General features: G+C 34.0%; 1 protein-coding gene across 2 annotated transcripts; it reads right to left on the bottom strand.

The window, feature by feature from the left end:
* Positions 1-20780: 20780 nt before the first annotated feature.
* Positions 20781-27459, bottom strand: prdm14 (PR domain containing 14). 2 transcript variants are annotated; one of them, XM_048174807.1, is made up of 9 exons: positions 26564-27459; positions 24602-25219; positions 24336-24386; positions 24093-24253; positions 23657-23924; positions 23325-23527; positions 22519-22620; positions 21612-21831; positions 20781-21325 (listed from the first exon to the last, which is right to left on the bottom strand). In XM_048174807.1, the coding sequence occupies exons 2-9, from the start codon at positions 25152-25154 to the stop codon at positions 21171-21173; spliced, it is 1713 nt and encodes a 570-aa protein (XP_048030764.1). In that variant the 5' UTR covers positions 25155-25219; positions 26564-27459; the 3' UTR covers positions 20781-21170. The 2 variants fall into 2 exon arrangements, with proteins under 2 accessions (XP_048030764.1, XP_048030763.1); XM_048174806.1 differs by lacking the exon at positions 26564-27459 and having other exon boundaries at positions 24602-25432.
* Between the last annotated feature and the right edge of the window lie 462 nt (positions 27460-27921).

The raw sequence follows: 27921 nt of genomic DNA, 5'->3' as shown, positions 1-27921 counted from the left end.
TTTGAACTTTTATTTTATTTTATCAAGTGCAGTCATACAGTATGTCTCAAATGAACTTTTTGATGGTACGGTATTGATGGTACAATAAAGTGTAAAGGGCAAGTCCACAAATAGAATAGCAGTCCATAGATGTCTTCCATCCTAACAATGATATATGTGAGGTAAGATCCTTATCTCTGCAATACCACATATACATTTTGTAAATAATACAGCAATTTTTACAATGCAAATGACCATTGATAAATATAAGCAGACAGTCTAAATGAACAAAAAATCATAGCTCTTGAATGTAAATGAAATGAACATGTATCAGTAACCCAGATCTATCCATGATTCACACCTTAATGACGTGGATTGGTAAGAATGGCAGGACTGCAGGACCTTGGTGGGTCTCAGGGGAGAGGGGATTGGAATCCACTGGGTCAGCTCATGATTAGTGGGAGGGTACAGTTTAGGTTTAACCCTCATTCTAATCAATAGCTGATCATCACCAGGGCCACAATGCTATGAAACTAAGACATGCTAATTCTCCGTAGGACAAATCTGCCAAATAAAGGAAATAATAAGGAAAATAAAAAGATTTTAGACCATATTTGCCTGGATGTTTCTATGCACAATACAGATTTGAAGTCTGTTAAAATACCCTTGAAATTCCAAAGAGAAATTTATATATATATATATATATATATATATATATATATATATATATATATATATTTCTCTTTTTGTATTAAATATACAATATCAAAATATACAAAATATGTACAAAAATGTAATATTTTAATATAATTACATTTTAATATAATCCTTTATTATATCAAAATGTACAAAAAAAATACAAATCAACGTTTGAGTCACCTAATTCTGATAATAAATGTTGACTGAAGAAATCATGAAATAAAATAAAATAATAAAATAAAATTAACTTTTGAGTTACCTAAATGGTAAATGCTGATAGAATAAATATATATTTAAAAAATTAAATAAAACAAAACATGAAATTTTGTGTCCATTCATTTGGATGATAAAATGTAATAAAATAAATCTATTTAAATAATAAAATAAAATAGCTAGAAAGCATGCATACTGCAACAGCTGGAATATTTGTTTTGTAAATGCATGTATGATCATATATTTGGAGGGGCTGTCCTAAAGCGCTTAGGTCAACTCTTTCACACCTACTGACCACTGCTGATGATAATGTCCCCTGTCAGTCCTCCCCACCACTAAGGGCTAAAGCCTCACAGCAGCGCTAACTAACCCTGATGTGCAACCTCATTTGGCTACTTGTGTCACACCTGGAGAAAGGCTTCAAGGGCAACAACAGGAGCAATTACTCATCAGGCCTCATTCATTAGGGTGTTATTGAGGTGAGGATTGTGAACAGGTACTTCAATGGACAGTACATCATCTAATAGGTCACTGGGGTATATCACCTGCGTGAGAGGATGGCCATCACGGACAGTTCACATGGACCCACTGGTCACAAAGGTTCAAAAGCAACAGACAAAGACATCTTAATAACGTCTCAACTGTCTTTTGGTGGACATGGACTCACCTGGGGAGCTTATTATTGTGGTTAAAGGCCATGAATTTGAGACAAATACTGCAATTATGACACAAGGGCTGATGAATCCACAAATTACAATGAGGTAAAGTGAACAGAAGGAAAGTTTTAGAGAGCAGATTGACTCAGGTTCATAACCTCAAAGTACTGCATAAAGTGACTGTTTCGTGGTCAAATATTAGCAAAACGGCAATTTATCTCCTTATTGAACATTAATGCAATAGATTTCTTCATTCAAAAAGCATGTTCAGACTCAAATATAATTATATTTTAAACATCTACAAAAAAAATAAAATAAATAAAAATAAATAAATAATTTCTATGCACTATATAGGTTTGAAGTCTGTTTTAAACATACTTTATAAAAAAAAATATATTATATTATATTATATTATATTATATGTACAATTTATTTAAAATAATAAATAAAATTATTAAAATATAAAAATCTTATCTTTTTTTCTACCAGCCATTTGCTTTTATATGGTTTATTAGCACATTTTCACTAAATGGTCTTTTTCTTTCTCTCACATTAATGAAACCATATCTCACAATGCTCTGAACCAGACCCAAAGCTCATTAAATGTCTTCACTTCTCTTCCACTCGCCTGTTAGGAGAGAACTTATTGTACTGGGAAAACATTACTTCTGCATTGCGCTGTAAATCTTGGATTCCATGAACTATTTGTGTTCTTGTCCAATGAGGTCATCGTTCTCAGTGTTTGCAGCTCTCAATAGTTGCTCTGCAAGAGTGAAATATTGCGGATGATGATGGTGGTAATTATTGGTGATTTTCCCAGGCCCTATCTGTCATTAGGCAGGACTGCATCATCTTCTAACTGAGGAAAGACAGACGATTGGTCATCAGAAGCAGCTCGCTGATTATCGGCCAGATTCACTGTTCAAGCTGTTAAGTCACATGGGGGTCACAAGAGGTGAGACCACACATCTGAAACTGAAGAACTGCAGCAGTGAATGGAACAATTATGCAATTATTATATTATTTTGTTACAATAAGGTTCCATTTGTTAACATTAGTTTACAATGTTATAGTTAACATTAACTAACAATGAAAAGTATTTCTAAAACTTTTATTTATTTTAGTTTAGAAATTTCAATATTTACTAATACGTTATAAAATTTAAAAGTTCTGTTAATATCTGTACTGTTAGTATCTGTTAATATTATTTAATGGACCTGAGCTAACATGAACTAACAATGAACAGTTGTGTTTTTATTAACATTAATAAAGATGAATAAATGTATTGCTCATTGTTTGTTCAGCTCTATCTCACAACCAATTCATGTGTATTTTACAAGGTGGCTAATTCATACGAACTCACTCGTACGAATTCATGCGATTTGTCTAAACCTCACTGAAGGGTAGGTTTATGTGCCGGGTTAGGGGTAGGTCATCAATTCAATTAGCCACCTTGTAAAATACATACAATTTAATAAAAAACATAGGAATTCATAAGTGAGGTCATACAAATTCGTAAGTGAGGTCGTTCAAATTTGTACAAATTAGCCACCTCGTAAAATACGTACAATTTAGCAAAAAACTTAGGAATTTGTAAGTGAGGTTGTACAAATTCATAAGTGTTGCCGTTCAAATTTGTACGAATTAGCCATCTCGTAAAATACGTACGATTTAGCAAAAAACTTAGGAATTCATAAGTGAGGTTGTACAAATTCATAAGTGAGGCCGTTAAAATTTGTACGAATTAGCCATCTCGTAAAACACGTACGATTTAGCAAAAAACGTAGGAATTCGTAAGTGAGGTTGTACAAATTCATAAGTGAGGCCGTTCAAATTTGTACGAATTAGCCATCTCGTAAAACACGTACGATTTCGCAAAAAACTAAGGAATTCGTAAGTGAGGTTGTACAAATTCATGTGTTGCCGTTCAAATTTGTACGAATTAGCCATCTCGTAAAAGACGTACGATTTAGCAAAAAACTTAGGAATTCATAAGTGAGGTTGTACAAATTCATAAGTGAGGCCGTTCAAATTTGTACGAATTAGCCATCTCGTAAAATACGTACGATTTCGCAAAAAACTTAGGAATTGGTAAGTGAGGTGGTACAAATTCATAAGTGAGGCCGTTCAAATTTGTACGAATTAGCCATCTCATAAAATACGTACGATTTAGCAAAAAACTTAGGAATTCGTAAGTGAGGTTGTACAAATTCATAAGTGAGGCCGTTCAAATTTGTACAAATTAGCCATCTCGTAAAAGACGTACGATTTAGCAAAAAACTTAGGAATTCGTAAGTGAGGTTGTATAAATTCACAAGTGAGGCCGTTCAAATTTGTACGAATTAGCCATCTCGTAAAATACGTGCGATTTCGCAAAAAACTTAGGAATTGGTAAGTGAGGTGGTACAAATTCATAAGTGAGGCCGTTCAAATTTGTACGAATTAGCCATCTCATAAAATACGTACGATTTAGCAAAAAACTTAGGAATTCGTAAGTGAGGTTGTACAAATTCATAAGTGTTGCCATTCAAATTTGTACGAATTAGCCATCTCGTAAAATACGTACGATTTAGCAAAAAACTTAGGAATTCGTAAGTGAGGTTGTACAAATTCATAAGTGAGGCTGTTCAAATTTGTACGAATTAGCCATCTTGTAAAATACGTACGATTTAGCAAAAAACTTAGGAATTCGTAAGTGAGGTTGTACAAATTCATAAGTGAGGCTGTTCAAATTTGTACGAATTAGCCATCTCGTAAAACACGTACGATTTAGCAAAAAACTTAGGAATTCGTAAGTGAGGTTGTACAAATTCATAAGTGAGGCCGTTCAAATTTGTACGAATTAGCCATCTCGTAAAACACGTACGATTTCGCAAAAAACTTAGGAATTCGTAAGTGAGGTTGTACAAATTCATAAGTGAGGCCGTTCAAATTTGTACGAATTAGCCATTTCGTAAAATACGTATGATTTCGCAAAAAACTTAGGAATTCGTAAGTGAGGTTGTACAAATTCATAAGTGAGGCCGTTCAAATTTGTACGAATTAGCCATCTCGTAAAACATGTACGATTTAGCAAAAAACTTAGGAATTCGTAAGTGAGGTTGTACAAATTCATAAGTGAGGCCGTTCAAATTTGTACGAATTAGCCATCTCGTAAAATACGTATGATTTCGCAAAAAACTTAGGAATTCGTAAGTGAGGTTGTATAAATTCATAAGTGAGGCCGTTCAATTTTGTACGAATTAGCCATCTCGTAAAATACGTACAATTTAGCAAAAAACTTAGGAATTTGTAAGTGACGTTGTACAAATTCATAAGTAAGGTCATTCAAATTTGTACGAATTAGCCATCTCGTAAAATACGTACGATTTAGCAAAAAACTTAGGAATTTGTAAGTGACGTTGTACAAATTCATATGTGAGGTCGTTCAAATTTGTACGAATTAGCCATCTCGTAAAATATGTACAGAATGGCGTGAGATCAGGTTGGTTTGGTTTGGAAGCCCGTTTCCGCCACTAAACTTCCGCGACTTTTTTCTCAGAATTCTGACTTTTTTTCTCACAATTGTGAGTTATAAAGCAATTGCGCGATATAAAGTCAGAATTATGACTTTTTCTTGCAATTCTGACTTTGTAACTCACAATTCTGACTATAACTCACAATTGTGAGAAACAAAAAATACTGAGATATAAACTCACAATTGCGTGATATAAAGTCACAATTCTGGCTTTTTTTCTCACAATTGCGAGTTTATATCTCAGAATTGTGACTATAACTTTCAATTGTGAGAAAAAAGTCAGAATTCAGATATAAAAAGTCGTAATTACTGTTTTTATTTTTTTTATTTAGTGGCAGAAACGGGCTTCCATTGGTTTGTTCATGTTAACACACTGTAAAAAGAATTGTTGGTTTAACTTAAAAAAGTAAGTTACCTGGTTGCCTTAAAATTTTGAGTTCATCATGAAAATATTTTTTTACAGTGTTTATTTTACAGTGTCCATGAATTTCCTATAGTAATAACTATAAATTAAGCATGATTACATGCAAATAACCCTATATAATAACTAAACCCTAATCCTACAATAAGTACATGTAGTTAACTGTAATGTATAATTAATGTATAATAACACTGTAACAAGGACACCTTAAAATAAAGTGTAACCGAAATTAGTTATATTTTCATTTGATTGTTCATTCAAAGTGTTTGAATATATTTTATAATTATATTCAGATAAAAATATAATGTAATATGACTGCATCAGCCTGAATCAACAAAACTCCAGCAGCAAAATTAAAATCTTATGTCGCAAATGAAGCGGTACTGTTCTGCCATTTTCGCCGTTATCCATTTGGAGTTTATAATCATCCAAAAGACCTTGTTTGGCCAGCGTTCAGCGAGCCGAAACAGATTTACACACACTGAACAGGGCAAAGAGAATGAAAGTTCTCTATCTTAGTCTTGGTTGGGCCTAGACCCCTGTTACTATCTATCTAACATACATTCCGCTTTGCCTTTAATTACCGTCTTCATGCGCGGAGAGCTTTGATGAGTTGATTAAGCTAGGCTTTGCTGTTCCAGTCTCTAGCCTCGTGATGAATTAGTCTCAAGCTTATTAACTGACTTATTCTGATCAATAAACCGCCAGTGCTGAACATTGCCAGAACAAAAGGAAAAAATGCTTTCTACTACACACTGGGAAAAGTAATCAAAGCAGCACAATTATTAGGCTAACTGAGAACAGGAGGTACTGATAGGCTGATTTTTCATTGGTGAAATACACAGAGACTCATCATATCAATTTTTTTAAAAAATTAAAAGAGGCTAACAATTATTTCTATAAAAGATTTTTAACTTGAAAGAGTGCCATGGCCTTCCTAAAGTTTTCTTTGATAGCCTAAGAATTGAAACTGAAACACACACACACGTTGGGTTTCAATGTTTTACGTAAAATTTCCAGAGACATAATGGTTTTTATACTGAAAAAATGTGTATTCTATCTCCTAACTGTCAAAAAGAATTGTTGGTTTAACTTAAAAAAGTAAGTTACCTGGTTGCCTTAAAATTTTGAGTACATTGAAATTAAAAAATTGAGTTAAGACAATGAAGGCGATTGGTTTAATCAACAGAAACTCAAAATATTATGGTATCTGAACCACATTAATTATTGAACATGATTTGACAGAAGAAAAAGTGTTGTGATAAATCAGGAAAATCATTTTTTACAGTCTGCGTTTTTACATTAAAAAAAAAGGTCAGAAATTACTGGTATTAACTATCTTTGTGAAGACGTTTGGTCTCTCACACACACACACACACACACACACACACACACACACTGCTGTCAATCTGGGTGGGCTCAAAATGGTCTCCCCACGTATGACCTCCCTGTGTGAAACATCCATTGTCCCATGAGAGGTTCCTCTAAAGCTGATCTGAGCTGACCAAATGTCTCTCATCACCTTTCCTCTAGCAAGAGAATATTGCAGCCTTCCTGTAACCACAACATCCAGCAATGGAGAACAGAACACATGTTTTAGGGGATTAAATATGTTTTTTTCTCCTCATTGATCACTAACACTAGCTGATATCAACCAGACAGGATATTTTGTGTCAGGAAGTGCCAACACGGATGTAGAAAAGGCCCGGTTATCTCACACGAGGGACTTGAAGGATATGACGGGGTGTATTTTTACGTAAAAAGCAGCTTTCTGGATGCAGACGTTGTATCGTATGAGGCCACTCTCAGTGCTCTTGTTTTCAACATGCTACTAATGAAGATTGCGTGTAATGGACACCACAAGCTTCCTCGTGACCGGCCGTATTGACCTCTGTGTCTCCTTCCTCCTTTGTGTGTGTGTGTGTGTGTGTGTGTGTGTGTGTTATGACTGTGCAGCGCTGATGGGATGCCTTTGGATGATGTTCTGAACCATTAGCTTGACTACTGTGAATGAAAAGCATTCTCTATTGCAGCTGCATTGATCCAGAAAAACAAGCTCATTCCAGCAAAGACCTTTTTTACTTCCTAGTTTATTTATTAAGGTATTTATATGAACTATTACTGCAGTAATCCACCAATACTAATTAATTTAATAAACAGTACTAATTAGAACATTTGCTGATTCAAAATACATACTGCCTAGTTTTAATCTAAAATGTGTTTATTCTTTCGGTCAAAAGTTTGGAATCATTAAGACTTTTTAATGTTTTTCAAAGAAGTCTTTGATCAAAAATAACAGTTTTTTTATTTAAATATATTTATATTTTGTAGCAAAGCTGAATTTTCAGCATCATTACTCCAGTTTTCAGTGTCTGATTTTGCTGTTCAAGAAGCAAAGTTTTCATTTGTCTCTTTTTTTGTAGCTCCCGGTCACATTTTTCTTTACTATTGTATGTAAATAAGAAGAAAAGAAGACTTTGCAATGGCAAAAATGCTCATGAGAACTGTCAGGTGTAAAGTTCTTTATCAATAACCCCAACAGCTCAATACCGCTTTGCTTTAAATGGGAACTGCTCTCTGATAACTCCTCATTGAGCTGTGAGTGTGGAAGAGCAGCTAAGGGAAATCTGAGCAGTAATACTAGCCATTTAGCATATGGCATTCTCAACATGTAAACATAGGCACAGGGCAGAGGCTGCAGTAAAACAGCCTCCTGGGATCGGGTCCCCAAAGACCCCATTTTTAACACACACTCTCACATACATGCAGTAATGGAGGTTTCCTGATGTCCAGTCAGACCCTTTATAGCACAATGACAACCTGAGGTCACTTCACTCTGTCCACACGGACCTCTCGCCCTCAGACTCTTGCCCACCCACCCATTACCTCTGAATCATTCATGTTATTTCACTTTATTTCTCCCTGTTATGTTAGATTTAAGATTATATTAGGTTTTACATTTCTTCATTTTCTTCATTTCATATTCTGATTTTTAATATAAGGTTTTTTTCTATTTTTTCTTTCAGTTTTGTTGTTGTTGTTGCTGTTGTTGTTAATCATTTTAAAAACTATTAAAACATTTTAAAAATCCTTCTTTCCATCCTTTTCATTAAAATACTTTTAATTTAATTTTGGACCCCACTATATATTCAAATTTAATATATATTTGGATTTATTAATAGATATGTTTGGATTTATTCATGGATTTAAAGAAAATGTTTCTGTTTTTTTTTCTTTCCGTTATCATCATCATCATTATTAATTATATACATATAAAAATGCTCTATTTTTTTAATAAAATCCTTTAAATTTAAATGTTTAATGTGATATATATATATATATATATATATATATATATATATATATGTGTGTGTGTGTGTGTGTGTGTGTATGGGTATACATATATATGTATATGTGCATGCAGTAATATTGTGAATGTATAATATTGTGAATATATTGTGTATATATACTGTGTGTGTGTGTATATATATATATATATATATATATATATATATATATATATATATATATATATATATATATATATATATATATGTTTATACACTTACAATATATATATACAGCTATGGAAAAAATTAAGAGACCACTCCAAGTTCAGAAATCAATGTTAAGTGGTCTCTTAATTTTTTCCATAGCTGTATATATATATATTACAATTTTAAAATAAATGTTTTTATTTGAATATATTTAAAAAATTACTTTATAGATGGATAGATAGATAGTATATACAGTACAATGTTTTAAATATATATATATAGTGGATGATAAAGTAATTTATACAATATGTATATATGCAGTAATATTGTGAATATATAATATTGTGAATATATAATATTGTATATATATATATATATCTATATATATATATACTTATAATTTATACAATATATATGCAGTAATATTGTGTGTGTGTATATATATATAATTATTACAACTTTACAATAACTGTTTTTATTTGAATATATTTAAAAAAAAATTACTTAAAATAAAAATTAGATAGATAGATATATAGATAGTATAGTATATACAGTATAATGTTATATATATATATATATTCTTTAAGCATTATACTGTTTATACTGCACTATATCATATAGCACTGCATTGAAACATGTAAGTATGTTATGAATCTGTTAGGATGCTCATCTCTATTTGACCAAGCTCTATGTTTTAAAAATGCAAAAACCACGTAAAAGCACTGAAAGTAGGGTGTTAAAGGGGTTAGATGCCGGGAACTCTAGAGCAGGGCTAGAGAGGCAGTAAAGGCTTGTTAGGGTACATTAGGCAGAGAGGGGATTATAAGACTTCATAAATGTTTCAGAGATACTCAGGGACCATGTCCTGTGGCGGCTCTCCATGGGAGAGATCTGTGGCTTTGCAAGCAGTCGCTGTCTCCACAGAGCAGAGTGTGTGTGTGTGTGTGTGTGTGTTGGTGTGTTCCTGTGTAAAGAGAAAACACTCTTATTTCACCTTTGTCATGCATAACTTTAATGGAGGTAATAAAACATATTCCATTAGTGCTGAATGTTTTAAAGGTTTTTGACTGTTTAAAGTCTAATTTTATTTCTAGTTTTCAAGCCAAATATTCTACATGACTGTGAAGCCCACAGCGCACCTTTCTCTCCTTCTCTTCAGAGGCTCGTTTAAACAGACTGAACAGCCCTCGGCCAGCCGTCACGTCCCACTCCAGCCAGTGTTTGAGAGTGTGTATTTATCTATGCAGTTACTCCTCCTGACCTCTGAGTACCTTTGGGAGCTGGAAGGGGTCACTGCCAATTGTCCTATGCACAAAAGAGAGGGCAGAACATTGCTTTTGAGAGACAAACTGAAAGAAAGACAGTGTCACAGATTCTTCAATCATCCCACTCATTAAACAGATTAATAGACTATCCTGGGAAAGACAAGGTCATCATCATATATACACAATACACACATAAAACAGTCAGAATCAGAAACAACTCTGTTGGCAGAGTGCTCACTCACTCACACAAGGAATTTCATTTTGGTATAGCTTTGTACACCAATATACATCAAATACAGATGGTAAAAACAAACCTATATAACAAAACCAACGCTATCTTACGGAAGAGGATTAGGGCCAATCAATAATAAAAAATTAAAACCATCTCGAGATTAAAGTTGTTAAATTTTGAGAAAAAAGTCGAAATAAAATGTTGAGAATAAACTCATTAAATTACGAGAAAAATGTCGAAATAAAATGTTGAGAATAAACTCATTAAATTACGAGAAAAATGTTGTTAAATTTCGAGAAAAAAGTCGAGATAAAATGTTGAGAGTAAACTCGTTAAATTACGAGAAAAAAACTTGTTAAATTTCAAGAAAAAAGTCGAGATAAAATGTTGAGAATAAAGTCATTAAATTACGAGAAAAAAGTTGTTACATTACGAGAACAAATTTGTTAAATTATGAGAAAAAACTCGTTAAATTTCGAGAAAAAAGTCGAGATAAAATGTTGAGAATAAAGTCATAATTTAATGAGTTTATTCTCAACATTTTATCTCGACTTTTTTCTCAAAATTTAACAAGTTTTTTTCTCGTAATTTAACGAGTTTATTCTCAACATTTTATCTCGACTTTTTTCTCGAAATTTAACAAGTTTTTTTCTCGTAATTTAATGAGTTTATTCTCAACATTTTATCTCGATTTTTTTCTCGAAATTTAACAAGTTTTTTTCTCGTATTTTAACGAGTTTATTCTCAACATTTTATCTCGACTTTTTTCTCGAAATTTAACAAGTTTTTTTCTCATAATTTAATGAGTTTATTCTCAACATTTTATCTCGACTTTTTTCTCAAAATTTAACAAGTTTTTTTCTCGTAATTTAACGAGTTTATTCTCAACATTTTATCTCGACTTTTTTCTCGAATTTAACAAGTTTTTTTCTCGTAATTTAACAAGTTTATTCTCAACATTTTATCTCGACTTTTTTCTTGAAATTTAACAAGTTTTTTCTCGAAATTTAACAATAATCTTGAGATGGTTTTATTTTTTTATTATTGCTTGACCCTAATCCTCTTCTGTACTATCTCACAACAAATTCGTATGTATTTTATGAGGTGGCTAATTTGTACTAATTTGTACAAATTCATACGATTTGTCTAAACCCCAGTGACGGGTAGGTTTAGGGGCGGGGTTAGGGGTATTGTCATTTGTACGAATTCATACGAATTTGGCAACTCGTAAAATACGTACGATTTTGCAAAGAAACGTACAAGTGAGGTCGTATGAATTAGCCACCTCGTAAAATACGTACGAATTGCCATGAGATTGGGTTGAACAAAACATAACAATAACCTGACGTTCGTTGTTCATTTTCAAAGGCTGGAATTCTTGACTAAAAACTCTAGAAGTTTGGCTTTATCTTTTAATATTATTACCTTGAAAAAAAGCAGTTTTATTTAAAAAAAATTAATAATTTTATTAAAAAATGTGAATGATGCTAACCTGAATAAAGTCATTTTTTGACAGGTAAAACAGGAACAAGAAATTATGTCACATTAAAAAAAATACATATTACTAAATAATACTATAACATTTTTATGATAAGGCAAGGTTAGTTCTGATAAAATGGAGAAGTCCCAAGAAACAAAGATATTTCTGTGTATATGATACTATCCATCCATCCATCCATCCATCCATCTGTCGTTCTGTCCATCCATATATCCATCCATATATCCATCCATCCATCCATCCATCCATCCATCCATCCGTTGTTCCATGTGGTTTATGGATCGGTAAGGATAAATGTGTGGTATAAAAACATTTAAGCACTCACTGATTTTCTGAGCACATTATACACCCATCCACCCACACACACACGTATATACATATACATGTGCACACACTGTATCCTGAGGAGTGTTAGTGAGGCAAAGGGGATTAGGAAGGATGACAGTAAATGCAGAGATGTAAGACTAAGAGAGAGCACAGGGATGCAGAGCATGCATCACTCAGATCCTTTGTGTAAACAGTTTACCCAGAGCAAAACACATCAGGAGGAAGGAAACACTGGGAATTGACTTTTTCTGCCTTTTTTCCTCAAATGTCTGATAATTTAAACTGAATTGAAGTCTAATGAAATAATAAAAAAAATATTTATGATAAAATTACTAAAATAGTTACTACCCAGCTAACAAAAAAAAAAGAAAAGAAAAAAAAAGTAAAAATGTTCTAAGAATGTTTTGCTAACATTTCCACAATCTAAAAAGTAATTCAGGGGACCTATTTCCACAACTCAAATAAATGCATGGTTAAAAATTCGAATTTATTGTTTTAATTCAACCTTTTAAGTTGAAAAAATTTTTTTTTAGAGTTCTGTTGACATAATGTTGATCATTACATCAATGTAATATCATCTGTCATTTAAACTCAAATTTCTGTTTTTTTTTTAAATTAGGTGGTAGTAACTTAATGAAATTATCTTGATAACTTAGGTAGTGGATTTCTAGTTCCCAGCATGCTTTGCATAGGACTGGATAAGGAGAATAAATGTTGAAATTCAGTGTTACTTTATTTGTTTTTAGTGAAGGGAAAGACCTGTTTAATTCTGTTATGTTTGACATTTAAAAGAGTTTCTGTAATGTTGACGTTTTTTTGTGTTTACCATTGTGCTGAAGAGTAGATTCATGAAGGTGAACACTATAGACTCCATAGCAATGACTGCGCTAATGCTAGTGACAAGTAATATCTTACCTGTTCATTAAATATACATGTTAAATAAGTTATGTTCTATGATAGCTGTTGATTTGAACTGAAATAAATAAGATCAGCCTAAATGGTTCAAGGGCAACAGCTCTGGTAGTTGGAGCAACTTAATTTATTTGAGAAATCAACTTAAAAATTTGTGTTTATGCTACAAATTATTAAGTTCCTCTAACTCAGTTTAGTTTGTTGGTTAAACATAAATTCACTCAATGTTGTCATAACTCAAAAAAAATGTTTTTTTGAGCCAACACAATTTTTTTAGAGTGCATTTAGTTATGAAGAATTTATTTCTGAACATTCAAAATGTCCATATTTTGTAATGTTTTTTGTTTGTTTGTTTTAAAAAAAAAAAGCTTTTTCTTGGTCATGCGAATGTTAAGGAATCATTCCATTTTATTGTTTTTCAAACCATAAATTGTAAAATGGAGCATGTATATATATATATATATATATATATATATATATATATATATATATTCTACATATTTTAGATGTTAGATGTGATTAATCACAATTAATCAATTTATACAGTACACACACACACACACACACACACACACACACACACACACACACATATATATATATATATATATATATATATATATATAAAATAGTCCTTTTATTTAGTCATCACGATCATTAGTGATAAGGTGTGTGAATGTTCATGTAAAACCAGAAAGGTCATCTCCCATTACAGAGTGTCAGCAGGAACACCTCAGATGCATCTCTCTCTCCCTAACTATTTCACTCTCTCTTTCTCTTTCGTACTCTCTTTCAATCATTCTTCCATTCGCTTGCTCTCTTTCTCTCTCTCCCTCCTGCTGCTGTGTTAGAGTCAGGAGGAATAACTGCGAAAAAGAGACAAAGGCACATCAAACACACACACATTCACGCATTCGCATGCACACACTCCTCTTGGGCCATTGTTTAACATGATGCATGGGGAGAGAGAGCTCTCAAATGTGAATGACAATGTCTGATTCAGACCTGCTGGTCTACAAATACTACATTTATTTGACGATTTCATTAATTATTCACGATTCACTATTAATTTTGTATCATAATATCAAATTCTGAAATATGAAGTAACCATAACAGGCTTATTGTAGTGCAAAAGTTAGGCATCAAATCAATATAATTGATCCTGTTTCAGGATTAGTCATATGTGACCCTGCAAAACCAGTCATAAGTCGCACGGGTATATTTGTAGCATTGTATGGCTCAAAAGTATCGACATTTCTTTTATGACAAAAATCATTAGGATATTAAGTAAAGATCATGTTCAATGAAGATATTTTGTAAATTTCCTACATTAAATATATCAAAAATTATTTTTATGAGTGGATATACATTGCTAAGGGACAACATTTGGACAACTTTAAAGGTGATTTTCTCAATATTTACTTTTTTTTTTTTTGCACCCTCAGATTCCAGATTTTCAAATAGTTGTATCTCGGCCAAATATTGTCCTATCCTAACAAACCATACATTAATGGAAAGCTTATTTTATTTTAAAAAAAGAACCTTATGACTGGTTTTGTGGAACACTTTTTACTCATTTTAATATGAATACTCTAACATGCACCTAATACATAATTTTGCTGTTTATTAATTCTTAGTTATTACGCATTCAGTGTCCATGACCTCATATTAATTGAAATTACTCAAAATATGTCTCTAGGACTATTTAAAATGAACCAGTAAAGACAAAATAATGATAAAAATGGGCGAAAAACTGTCCATTTCTCCTAATATATCATTTTCTTTATATCACATTTATCCTAAAATCTTATTTCTGATTTTAAAGCTTATATACATATTATAATTCAATTTATAGCAACACTATACAAGCTGTACTGATATTCAATACAACAATGATTTTTGTCTAATTATTATTATACATTATAATAGTTATTACTCCTTATTACATCAGTTCCTCAAGATATAGCTGTCAATCTGAGACTCAGCATTAGATGAGTAGTGTGTGTGTGTGTGTGTGTGTGTGTTGTCCCACGGGACTGACCGTCAGTGAAGGCTCACTGAAGCTTCATCCATGCAACCAGGGCCATCTGCCCCATTGCTACTGTCATCTGGACAATCTCTCTTTCCTCTTTCCCCCTCTATATGTTTCTTGCTCAATATCTTTCTCCCTTCTTCTCACTCCTCTCTCTACCAGTATGGAGCGGCTTTACTGTGTTTGATCTGTCATTCATCCAGTAAGCAGAATGCCGAGCATTTAGCTGGACTTTGCAGAGGATTACCTACTGTCCCAGAGGAACCTGCAGCACAATGACAACACCACCCCAGCCTGTACCTTCTGCTTCCAAGCTGCTCAAGAGACTCAAGCACCTGACCAGGGATCAGTTATTAAAGTGTTTAACACCTCACCCTCTTTAGCAAGACCACTTGAGACGGCATACCGTATATTTTGAGTGGTTGTTATTCAAAAGGACCATCATGCGAGATCAAAATGACCCGAACAGACCGGAGTTTATGGTTTCACATTTAGTAAAGAGCCCTGGGCTAGATTTAGACAAGTCGAGTACTGTGTGCTGACTGCTATTAGGGAATCAATAGGGCTAATTGATCAGATTGTGGTTTAGCTCAACTGTTGGTGGCTACTAGATGTAGAGCTGAAATAGGAACTGACAGGTAACCACTTAAAGAGAGACAGTGTGGGCCAAACATAAGGACATGTGCCCCTTTTCGTCTGAAACCAATACAGACACATGCTTTTTTATTTCTATTATTAAATCTACCATTTGTGAATCCAGTGACTTCAGTGCAGCTAGTACATACTTCAGCCCTCATTTAAAATGAATTATTGTGCAGCAGCCATTGACCTCGGTTGTAGCCGTATCATACACAATCATCTAAACGCCACTGGGGGGATGTCATTAATCTCATATTAATAAAGAAATCAAACTGAATTATGGATGTCCGCAGTGGACAGGGAGGCATTTTAAAGCACCAAAGGTTAAGTGTGAAATCAATGCTTATAAATGAGCGTATAAAAATTCAGGGGAGTGAAAGGAGAGAAACGGCAAGCGAGCACAGGCTCTAAATCAGTTTCCCACAAAGCACGATTGTTGAGTCACGCTTTTAACGCCACAGAGCTTTTACCGAGTGCATCAGGACGGCCATTTTTACCAGCTCATTATGGGCTCTGCATTATGAACCACAGTGCTGCGTCACTCGACATTCCCCTTGTGAAAAAGAAGTACACGTTTTCATACTTTAAAGAAGAGTACTTACTACAGAAATGATATACTGGGTCCCATTTTATATTAGGTGGCCTTTAACTACTACGTACTGACATTTAAATTAATTTTTATATTAACATTTATAATTACACTGTTGACGCTTCCCTTACACCTCAACCCATCCTTAAACCTACCCATACCACCTAACCTGTCCTTAAAGGATTAGTCCACTTTCAAATAAAATTTACCTGATAATTTACTCACCCCTATGTCATCCAAGATGTCCATGTCCTTCTTTCGTCATTCAAAAAGAAATGAAGGTTTTTGATGAAAACATTCCAGGATTATTCTCCTTATAGTGGACTTCAATGGAGCCCAAACAGTTGAAGGTCAAAATTACAGTTTCAGTGCAGCTTCAAAGGGCTTTAAATGATACCAGACGAGGAATAAGGGTCTTATCTAGCAAAACGATTAGTCATTTCTGAAAAAAAAATGTAAATGTATTTGCTTCATATAGATAAATGATCGCCTTTCCAAGTGCTTCCGCCAAAACCACACTTTCGTATTCTTCAAAAAGCTTACGCTGTATGTCCTACGCCTTCCCTATTCAAGTTACGAAAAAAATGGAACTGGCGCTGCGTTCATTCCGTAAGTTGAATATCAAAGGAGTAGGACATACAGCGTAAGCTTTTTGAAGAACACGAAAGTGCGCTTTTGGTGGAACCACTTGGAAGGCGATCATTTGTTTATATAAAACATATACATTTACATTTTTTTCAAAAATGACAAATCGTTTCGCTAGATAAGACCCTTATTCTTCATCTGGTATCATTTAAAGCCCTTTGAAGCTGCACTGAAACTGTAATTTTGACCTTCAACCGTTTGGAGGCCATTGAAGTCCACTATAAGGAGAATAATCCTGGAATGTTTTCATCAAAAACCTTCATTTCTTTTTGACTGAAGAAAGAAAGACATGGACATCTTGGATGACATGGGGTGAGTAAATTATCAGGAAAATTTTATTTGAAAGTGAACTAATCCTTTAACCTTACCCATATCCCACTTCAATAGCAGCAAAAGTGTTTTGCAATACAATATGAACACAATAAGTACATTGTACTTATTTTTTGATGTAAGTACAGTACATCGTAGTTAAGGCCACCTAATATAAAGTGAGAACATAGACTGTAAATGCAAACAGAATGTAATGTCTTTGGACACAATTGCATGTTATTTTAAATGAAATTAGTTTGAATTTATATTGAAAACAATTAATTTCATAATTATTACTTCTATTGTTCTTGAAATGGTTAAAGTGTACTGCTAAACATACCGACAAACATTTATGGTAAAACTATGTAGTTACACTTTATTTTACAGTGTCCTTACATGTATTTACAGTGTATCTTACATGTACTTGCTGTAGTAATAACATAATTTATGCATAATTACAGGATTTAACCCTAAACCTAACCCTATAGTAAGTACATGTTATTACTGTATAATTACATTGTAACAATGACACCTTAAAATAAAGTGTAACCAAACATTGCAACTTGTATGTCATGTATTTAAATATATTTGTAATTACACATTTGTAATGTTAAAATTGCAATTTAGTACATTTAAAATTTAAAATGTAATGTTAAATAACATAGTAGGCCTACAGTGAAATTTATAATTAAGTTCTTTTCTTGAGTTTTTATATGAAAGTCCACACATCAAAATAACTGTACTTCTTTAAAGAATTATTAAAATATGATTAGGTAATACTTAATTTGACTATCACTTTTTAAAAGTGTTAAAAACAGTCGTAAAAGTTTACTCTCGATTTGAAGTACACTGTAAAAAAAATCCCAGTAAAATTTATGGTAAAAACCAGCAGCTGTGGTTGCCAGAACTTTACCGTAAAAAAATACAGTAGCAACGTAAAAAAAAATCGATTAAATTTACGGTAAATTAACATATTTCATTAACTGATATAATGTTAATTTACCAACCTAATGAAGTACTAATATCTGTTTTGTACCTTTATAATACACTGACAGTCACCAAACACAGTGGTGATAAGAGTCACATGATGAATCAAAGTTCATCACAAGCAGCTTTTCCACAAGCTGAGGAGGGCAATATTAATGTATAGAAGGTGCACACAGTGTCATTCACACACACACTAAACACCATCATGGTAACATGCATGAAATTTTAAAAATGCAATAAACATTAATTTAACAACATTAGATGTAACATAAAACCCTAATGTACATAACTGATTAGAAAAAAATGAGAAAAACTAAGAAGAAACAGAGTTATTTCAACGAAAATATATCAAATGTGAAGTGTCACGCAGGGAATTGTGGGAATGTCAATTTACGGTTTTTCACTCTAAATTTTACAATGAATTGTTATTTTTCACTTCCAAAAACTGTGAATTTAATGGTATTTTACCGTAAAATTACATTAAATGTACCGTTAGATCTATTACAGTTATTCACCGTATATAGTACGGAAACTTTCTGTAAACCAATTGACAGTTTTTCACCGCAGCATTTTTACAGTCTTTTACTGTTAAAATCACGGTCATTTTTTTACAGTGTACAGTGCAAATGTTCATTCAGTACTATTAAGTGCTCTTCTTTTTCTGGTCTCCATGGGAAAAATGCCATCATCTAAGATGCTTTTTATCATTGACCCTGAGGGCTTCTATTGGATTTTATTATACCTCAAAGCTCTGTTAACTCACCATGAGCTCTGATGTACATATGTACTACCAGAAGCCCCAGGGAACTTCAAAAGCTGCGGACAGAATGGCAAAGCCTGCATCTCTCCCGGCTGAAGTATGAGAGGGTAATTGAATTGTCTTCTGAAGCTTGACCTATGACCCGGCCAGTTTTGTATGTAACCAGTGAGGGTGAAATTAATAATAGGAATCCATGTCAGCTCCCTGTGCCAGCACTGGGTGAATCTGATGGCAGGGGACCATTGAGACTCTGCAGGTAATCCAGTCAAATGAGAAGCCTATAGCCAGGGAATCCCTCACAACAATGACTATGGATATGAGCTCAACATCTTTAAATGATCTCTGAGCCTGATGAGAAGAAAGACACGTCTGCTCCATCTCTGATGTTATTTCGGGAATATTTTAAAGTGAATGTGTTGAGTGACTGGACGTAATGATATTAGAAAATGGGTCAATACAATAACCTGAATTGAACTCATCCACACTTATAAAAAGTTTCAGTCCATAGTGAAAAGCATTTTATATAAAGGTAATAATCACAACAAACAGCATTGCAAATGATTGTAACATTTAGCTATGCCCTTTGACCCCTTGTTGTTGTTGTGTTTTGAGAAGGTGAACACTCATGGAGAATGTGGAAGAAGTAATCTGTCAGAAAGCCTTTTTCTCTCCTTCCTTCTCCATCACAGACAGTTGGTAGCATGAAGACACAATCAGAGGGCAGCAGATGTCAGTGAGACCGCCTTTGTTTCCATTCTCTCCACACTAGACCACCTCATTGCAGTAGTCCATTGTCATTAATTTGCTGTTGGGGGATGTTCACACTCCTCCTCTTCTGTCACTGACCATCATTTAGTAAAACACTCATAGTGCAAACTCTAAACTCCCAGTCTGCATGGAAGGGCTATCTATCTATCTATCTATCTATCTATCTATCTATCTATCTATCTAATTTTCAATTCAAAGTGTGCTTTATTGGCATGACAGTTGTTATAATGTATTGCCAAAGCATTTCTAATTTTTTCTAACATCAACATATCAACATACAGTGAAGCACATGTACATATACAAAAGTGAGAAAAAGTAAAAACGTAAGTAGAACAATCTATCTATCTATCTATCTATCTATCAATCTATCTATCTTTCTATAATCTATCTATCTAGTTCTGAAAACAGCCTCAGAGTTGGCTGTTTCTATTATGTCACAGTATTCCTCCATTCATTTCATCTTTATCAAATTTGAATGATTTGAACAGTGATGTGATATATATTTCAGAATTCTCCATATTTCCAGTTTATCTGTATTTCTGTCTGTGCATAAGAGATCTGAAACCGAATTGTGAATCACTGTATCAACAACTCATAGTCTTACTCTTAATAATAGTGTTAATAATATAAAAAGTAGTATTGAAATAAAAGTTTAATAAAGAATATCAGAATATTTTTATTATAGTCGAATATTTCGTTCGATTTGAATTATAGCCTATAAATCGAAGCAATTTTAAAATCAGCCTAAATCCATTTCATAATTCCCGGAAATAAAAACATTATCTTCTTTAATGGAAATAATAACAGGTATTTCTCATAATATCAATAATTTTAATTTTCAGTTTGCAGACGATCAGAAACACAGACAAATTTGAACAGCAGTTACATCTCATGATAAAGAAATTGACGATATGTAACAGTAATAATAGGCTAATAATAATAATAAATTCAGTCTTTGGTATTATTAACTGGCTTTGGTTGTGCAGCTCACGATTACACGACAACATTTGCTTTGAGCTAACTTTAAAAAGTACAAAACGTATTTCTAATGCCAACATTTTAATAAATAGAAACAACATTTAAAATATAAAATAATAAAGTTAAAGCAAAAATATTTTCTTAGGGCACAGGTAACTACATTAAATAAAATACACAAAACAACATTGACGCAAGCCTTCTTTCTGGGAAAAGGCGGAATAACATAATGAGATGCAGTGTCGAAGCGTTAGTTCCAGGGTCTGTACTCGGAGGTGATGCTGGTCATCCCGGGAAAAGAGAAACTGTCTCCCAGCTGTTTCTGTGCGTGTAGAGAATCTTTGGTAGGGAAGAGCGTGTTTTCGTCTCCAGGAAGAACAACAGTGCTGTCCAAAATTGGTCGCTCTGAGGGGAGAGAGTTATATTTTATTAGATTGGCCAACATAAACACACCTATTAAAGTAGGCTAATAACTGAATCCAACAAATGTTTATTATATTATTAATAGCACTATTTAACTCAGTGATTGTTCTTATTTAATTTACATGTCAATAATTTTCGGTCCTTCTCAAATTTCATAAATTTTCTCCTCAAAAATTGCTCGGTTGCCTGTTTATTAGCCTATACTCTTTTAGAATGATGTAGCATAGCTTACTAGTCCCGGGAGGCAGCTAAAAATCTTCATACTTACTTTTATGCGTCTTCATGTGATATTTCAACTCTTGTGCGTCCTGGAAAGTGGTCGCACACACATCACAGGAGAAGGGCTTGTCTTTGGAGTGTGTCCGTCGGACGTGGCTGTCGTGTGCCGCGTGAGAGGCGAACGCTTTCCCGCAGTGTTTACACTTGAACGGCCGCTCGCCGGAGTGCTGGCGGATATGAGTGCGGAGGATGCTGGAGGCCGTAAACGCCTGTGACATTCACAAATACATGTTCATGTTGAATAATGGTAATAGACGCAAACAAAAAATTACTTTAATAACTAAATAGGGACACACTGTTGAATTATATTGTTTATTTACTGTTCTATTTAGCCTAGGCTAGCATTTTTTAATGCAAGACAATACATTCCAAGAAGAAGAAGAACAACAACATAATAATACATTTTCATGAAAAGATCCTCACCTAAACCTAACCTTCCTGCATGTTAAATAAAAACCATTATAGGTATTATTTAGTATGTTTATTAAAACTGGTTTTCCTTTGGTGTAGGTTAAACCACAGCCAACACACAATGGCCTATAGGCTCCAATAGGAATAAAACTGTCTCTGGCAGTCCACAAACAGGACAGAGAGAGTGACATGATGACCACTGAAAAGGCTCTTATCGCACGCGTAAGTGTTTAAGAATACAACAAGACGAGTTTAAAACAAAGCGACAGACAAACTTTTGTCTCTTTGAGAGTCATAAATTAAAGCATAATCCTCATGCACAATGCACTGGATCTGCATCTGCCATTAATTAGCATGTAAGTGTCTTCTAAGAGTGAGTCCAGCGCTAATGAGAGCTCAGATATACACCATGAAATTGGTCAAATCCTTAAAGCAGTATCTACTTTAGTTGGAACGCACCAGTATAAGAACTAAGCATCACTCACCTTGTTACAGTAAACACATTTGTAAGGCCGCTCTCCTGAGTGCACGCGCATGTGTTTGTTCAGACTCGAGGACTGCGAGAAACTTTTGCCGCACACGGAGCACTGAGAGGAAAAAGAGGGTCACGAATTACATTCAAGACTTAAATCGCTTTATTGATATGGTAAAAGGCTTTACCCAAACATTAGTGCGTCTGGGTCATTCCTCGAGAAGGGTGCTTTTTGTGTCCGTCATTAACATATGTGTAAAAGTGACAATGAAAAGCTAACATCAAGTTTACTATTTGAAAAAGAAAAAAAAAAAGGTATAAAAACGTGTTAAAATAACAATAACTTTTATTTATTTATTGCTCCTTGCTATTATAGCAATTATGCATATTTTGATAAAAGCTAAAACACTTTGATTTAAGTGTTACAAACATATTACATACAATACATACATATTTTACAAATGTCACCCCTTTCTTTATTAAAATGATAATATAATTCTATAAATGAGTAAATAAAAACAAATCATAATCTGTAAATTCTTTTAAAAAAGAAAGAATTCTAAAAGTTAAAAAAAATAAAAAAAATAAAATAAAAAAATCACCGTTCCAAAATGGAAAACGCATTCATTTTGCATTATTCTTAAATAATTATACGAGTTGAGTGTGAGAATATTAGTAAAATAGCAATGTCTTATTTTAGACATCGGTTTTGTGCAGCTTTTCTAAAAGGGAGCTGTTCTTTCAGCACTATTTCTCTGCTTTTTCTTTTTTTTTCTTTTCGTAAAAGTCTCCAATGGATCAGCCCGAGGATATATTTACCTTATGAGGTCTGTGTTTCTCATGCACATGGAGAATGTGGATTCGGAGTCTGTCTCTCTTCTCGAAAGACCTGTTGCAGAGGTGGCAGGGGAACTTCCGGTCGCCCTGATCCACACAGCGCGTGTATTTCAGGTGTTTGTCTCTGTAGTACTTATAAGCGAAGACTTTACCACAGCGATCACACTTGAAACCCTCTCCAGAATCTGGAACGAAGAAATTAGCAAATACATCACATTATATTCTCATATAACAAATGACAGAACGTGCTGGACTATAAATCTCTTCATCCAAAGAATTAAAGAACACTATAGCGAGATACTTTTGTATTATACCTTCAGCTGGAAGCGGTTCACTGTCATCAATAAACTCTTTAAGAGTAAGAGGAATGCCCAGAAACTGCACATAGCAGTCTCCGTACCAGACCAACAGTTCTTGGCCGGCTCGGATCTCTTTGCAGGCCTCATAGTATATCTGGCCTTCACACTGCACCGCAGTCAGGTTCTGCTCCTCTGGAAAGCGCGCGCACTTCACCAAGGACATCCAATTCCCCGGAGCGCCTCTTCCATCCACAAAGTGACTCAAGCGCCCGTTCTCAAAGATCTTAACGTAGGAAGAAAAAAAGGTTTGGAATTTAATAAAAAAATATGTCATATCAGAATATAACAGGTGTATGTATTATCTCACTGAAAAATCGTGTGTTCCTGACACACGTTTTATATAAAATCAGAATTTAAATAATAATGTTCTTATTTCAAATTTGCTATTTACCTCCCACATGAGCGTGTTGTCATCATAGGTTTTGATCTCACTTGTGTTCACCAGTTTGCCCTGAAAAGGTCCGAACCTGGTGCCCTTTGGAATTGTGCTTTTATCAGCAAAAACTCCATAATGGGAAAGGCTTCCACAATTAGTTTGGAGAATCGATAAGCCTGAAAAATTCAAGACACACTCTATGAAATTGCCAGCTGAAAAGAAAGAAAGAAAGAAAGAAAGAAAGAAAGAAAGTTCTACCTTCTGGGAGTTCAAATCCTTCGGTATCAACAGGGAGAAGATGACGATCAGCTAATTAATTGAAAAAAATATTGAGTTACAAACACAATTTTGATAATCCAACATGAAAAACGACAAAGAACATGGAATTATGGCGTTTAAATGGAATAAAACAACGTAAAATATTTTAAGTGTGCAACATCATATATATTTCCAGATTTGTTTTCCTTTTGAAATTGCTTTTCGCAATGAAAAGTGCTATATAAATTAAAAAGATTATTATATACCTGCACTGGGAGGGAATGATAGTCCAGAGATGGCATGTCCAACATTTTGGCCTTGTTTTTTGGAATATCCGTACAGGACCGTGAAGAGGTCTTCCTCTGTGAAACTGTAGGTGCACGCGCGCTCGGGTGTCGGAACTGCGGCCTGCAGGCAGCCGAAACTGTCCTTAACCGGAGAGGATGAAGCCGAAGAAGACTTTCTGCTGGAAGGGCTGCTGAACTCGGAGGGAGAGCCGGTGCTCTGCTCCTCATGTCTGGTGTACATGCTTTGTGAAGGCTGCACGTGCTGAAAATATGGCATGTTGGACAGGTTGAGGATCTGTTCATGGAACACCGCGGTCTGGTGGCTGTTGTGGGTGAAAAAAGACGGAGTCCCGGTGAAGTTAAACGGCATGATTGTTTGTGCGTCGGTCACCATGCGGCCCAGAGATTTGAGCGGATGGAAGATGCTGTGCGCGCTCTTGAGGACGTTCGCGTAGTGCGCGCCGGGCAGAGACGGGTAGACAGCGAGACTCCTGTCTCTCACTGCGGGGTGACTGGAGAGAGACACCGACATCACCACAGCCGATGAGGGGGGATCCGAGGACAATTTCACTTGCTGTTTGTATTCGGTCCTGTAGACTGTAAACATGTTTTCATCATTATAACAATGCCTTTGTTTCCATCCAACTTTTCACAATATCTGTAGGCTAATTTCCGAGTTTCATTTCACAACTTGCAGGGTGTAACTTTGGCACCACTTTGATTTTACTTAAATATTACAGACAACAATTCGAATGAAATTTAAATTTGGAGGCATAGTCTGCAGTTTCCTGAAAGAACCTTTTTCTTTTTTCTTAGTGTGAAGAACATTTTATTAATCTAAAGAACCCTTTTCCACTACAAAGAACCTTTCGTGTAATGGAAACGTTACATGAATGTTAAAGTCTATCTATGGAACCATAGATGCCAATAAAGAACTTTTCTTTTTAAGGGTATATACACTCTAAAAAATTAACTTAATAAAAAGGAAACATATTTACATGGTAAAATACCATTTTCCATTGAAACAGTATATATTGTAAAAACAATGCATTCTGGGTAATAATATTAGTCGTTTTCGAGAAAACAGGCTAATCTAAAGGTGACAAATATTACCCATAATGCATTGTTTTTACAGTATATTACTTCTGTATATTACAATGCATTCTGGGTAATGTTATTTGTCGTTTTCGAGAAAGTAGCCTCTTTTATAGGCCTCTTTTCTTAAAACGACAAATATTACCCAGAATGCATTGTTTTATATCACTGTTTCAGTGGAAAACAGTATTTTACTGTGTAAATTTGTTATGTTTTTTTAGTCATTTTTTACAGTGTATTGTCCCATTTTTTCCAAATTCAAATTTAAATTGAAATGAAACATACTGAGGCGTACTGTTAAAAAGTTTGCAAATGTTTAGCAAATATCATTCTATTTATTAAGAATAATTTTGGGCTGGTTGTTACGACTTTTTCTAAGTGTATATTTTACAACACAGACAAACCAAAAATACAACTTTCTAAATGCCATTTTAAATAAAGGTTTTATTGCTTTGTCAAGTAACCCAAAACAGAAATAACCTAGGGTAATGACTGCAGAGATTTTTCAAAAGCAAAAGTTTACGGTATTCCTCATACTTTTTCCAGTTTTCTAAAAGGATAAACTGTGCGCGAGCGCGCCACTAACAGAGACTAATGAGGGTCGTGACACTACAATTTAAGAACAGAGGGTCAGCAAGAAAGGTCACCATTAATGAAGCCTTTCCAACTCTTTTAAAAAACATTAAAGGTGTCATGCTCCATAGACTCCTGACCTCAGCTGGTTATTGCACATGAAGAGTGGGCTTAAATCCATAATGTTAACGCAAAATAAAACACAAATAATTTATTGCTGTCATCAAAAAAAAAAAAACATTGTTAATTGTAATTGCTTAAAAGTGTTCTTACCATATAGCGACTTGTGCAAGTCCTGAGATCCTTCTCTTCTGTTTGGGAACCTTTACTTGGCGGTTCAGGAGCGATGAACTCTAAGGTCTTGTGTGTGTGAAGCATGAGTCAGGTCTGAAGACATATGGTTGAGTGTAGGAAAGCTACTAGAGAGGGGATGCCTTTCCTGGATCTGTGCTGTCATTGGTCAGTCTTGGGTTCATCCTGAGGGAATTGCACTTTAACACGCTGTAGCAGCACTGAGAATCCTCTCACAGCTCTCTTTCATATGCACCACAGTCTCTAATGTGTTAACTACTGCAGGCGCACCGTTAACCGCTCCTAACCGCGCGACGGCGAGAACGGCACGAGCTCAGTTTAGAGGCTGTTTGTGAAAACGAAAGTCGGCAGCAGCATGTGTTAATAATGGGAATTAATTGTGTGCAAAAGTATGGAGTTTAACATATGACGAAGCGTCTTTTTAGATTATTTTATACCGTGACAACTATGTTTCACAGCAACATCATTTAGGCCTACACCTCAGAGCCAGCTGTGCTTAATAGGTACATACGAATAAAAATAGAGGTAATTTTATTTTAAATAAAAATGTAAAGAAAAGAAGGTCTTGCCGCAGGAACTGCGAAACATTTTTTTTTTTTTTTACTTTAACACCATTATATATTTTGAGCTGAAAACATAATTATTCTCAATAAGAACAGTACTATTGTTAAAACAACCCAAGTTAGGTTTAAAATGGACAAACCCAGCGATTGGGTTAAATGTTTGTTCAACCTGCTAGGTATTATTTATCTCAACTATTGTTTAAAAATTACTGTATTGCTTGCTTAAAATGAACCCCAAATATGTTGGAAATGAACATTTATTTATATGTTTAATAAATGAACATGTATTGTGATAAACATTTATTAAATTGCTTTTTAATAAATGTTCACCTTTTGATTAGTATTGTTGCCTCTAGTATATGTGTCTGATTTTTAATTTCCAACCTGTTTTGGGTTCATTTTAAGCCAGCCATATAGTTATTTTAAACAAAAGTGGGGTAAATAAAACTACCCAGCACGTTGGGCCAACATTTAACCAAACCATTTTCAACCCAACTTGGGTTGTTTTTCACCCATCATTTTTTAGTGTAATCAAGTTCTGTTGGGTCAAAATTGTATTTTTCTAAAAATGTAATAAAAACTATTAAGCAAATCTTTTTAGGCTACCACGAATAACAATAGGCTACATTTGTTAGTCATTATTAACAATGCGATTACAAATAAACTTTAATTTACTTAATAATATAAATACGAATAATATATTTATTTATAAATAATTTACCTATAGATGATAAAACCACAAAACTATCTATCTAA

The sequence above is a fragment of the Megalobrama amblycephala genome, linkage group LG22, assembly GCF_018812025.1.
Source record: "Megalobrama amblycephala isolate DHTTF-2021 linkage group LG22, ASM1881202v1, whole genome shotgun sequence".
NCBI lineage: Eukaryota > Metazoa > Chordata > Actinopteri > Cypriniformes > Xenocyprididae > Megalobrama > Megalobrama amblycephala.
Note: the sequence above shows the minus strand (reverse complement) of the source record. Positions and strands in the feature narration are given on the sequence as shown.

Bases quoted from the DNA above. Each gene is read 5' to 3' on its own strand.
- prdm14 (XM_048174806.1), bottom strand. From the start codon at position 25,229: ATGTTTACAGTCTACAGGACCGAATACAAACAGCAAGTGAAATTGTCC. The intron at 24,387-24,601 runs GTATATAATAAT...TCAATTAATTAG, and splicing joins ATCATTCCCTCCCAGTGCAG to CTGATCGTCATCTTCTCCCT. The intron at 22,621-23,324 runs GTAAATATATCC...TTTTCCTCTCAG, and splicing joins AGAAACACAGACCTCATAAG to TGCTCCGTGTGCGGCAAAAG.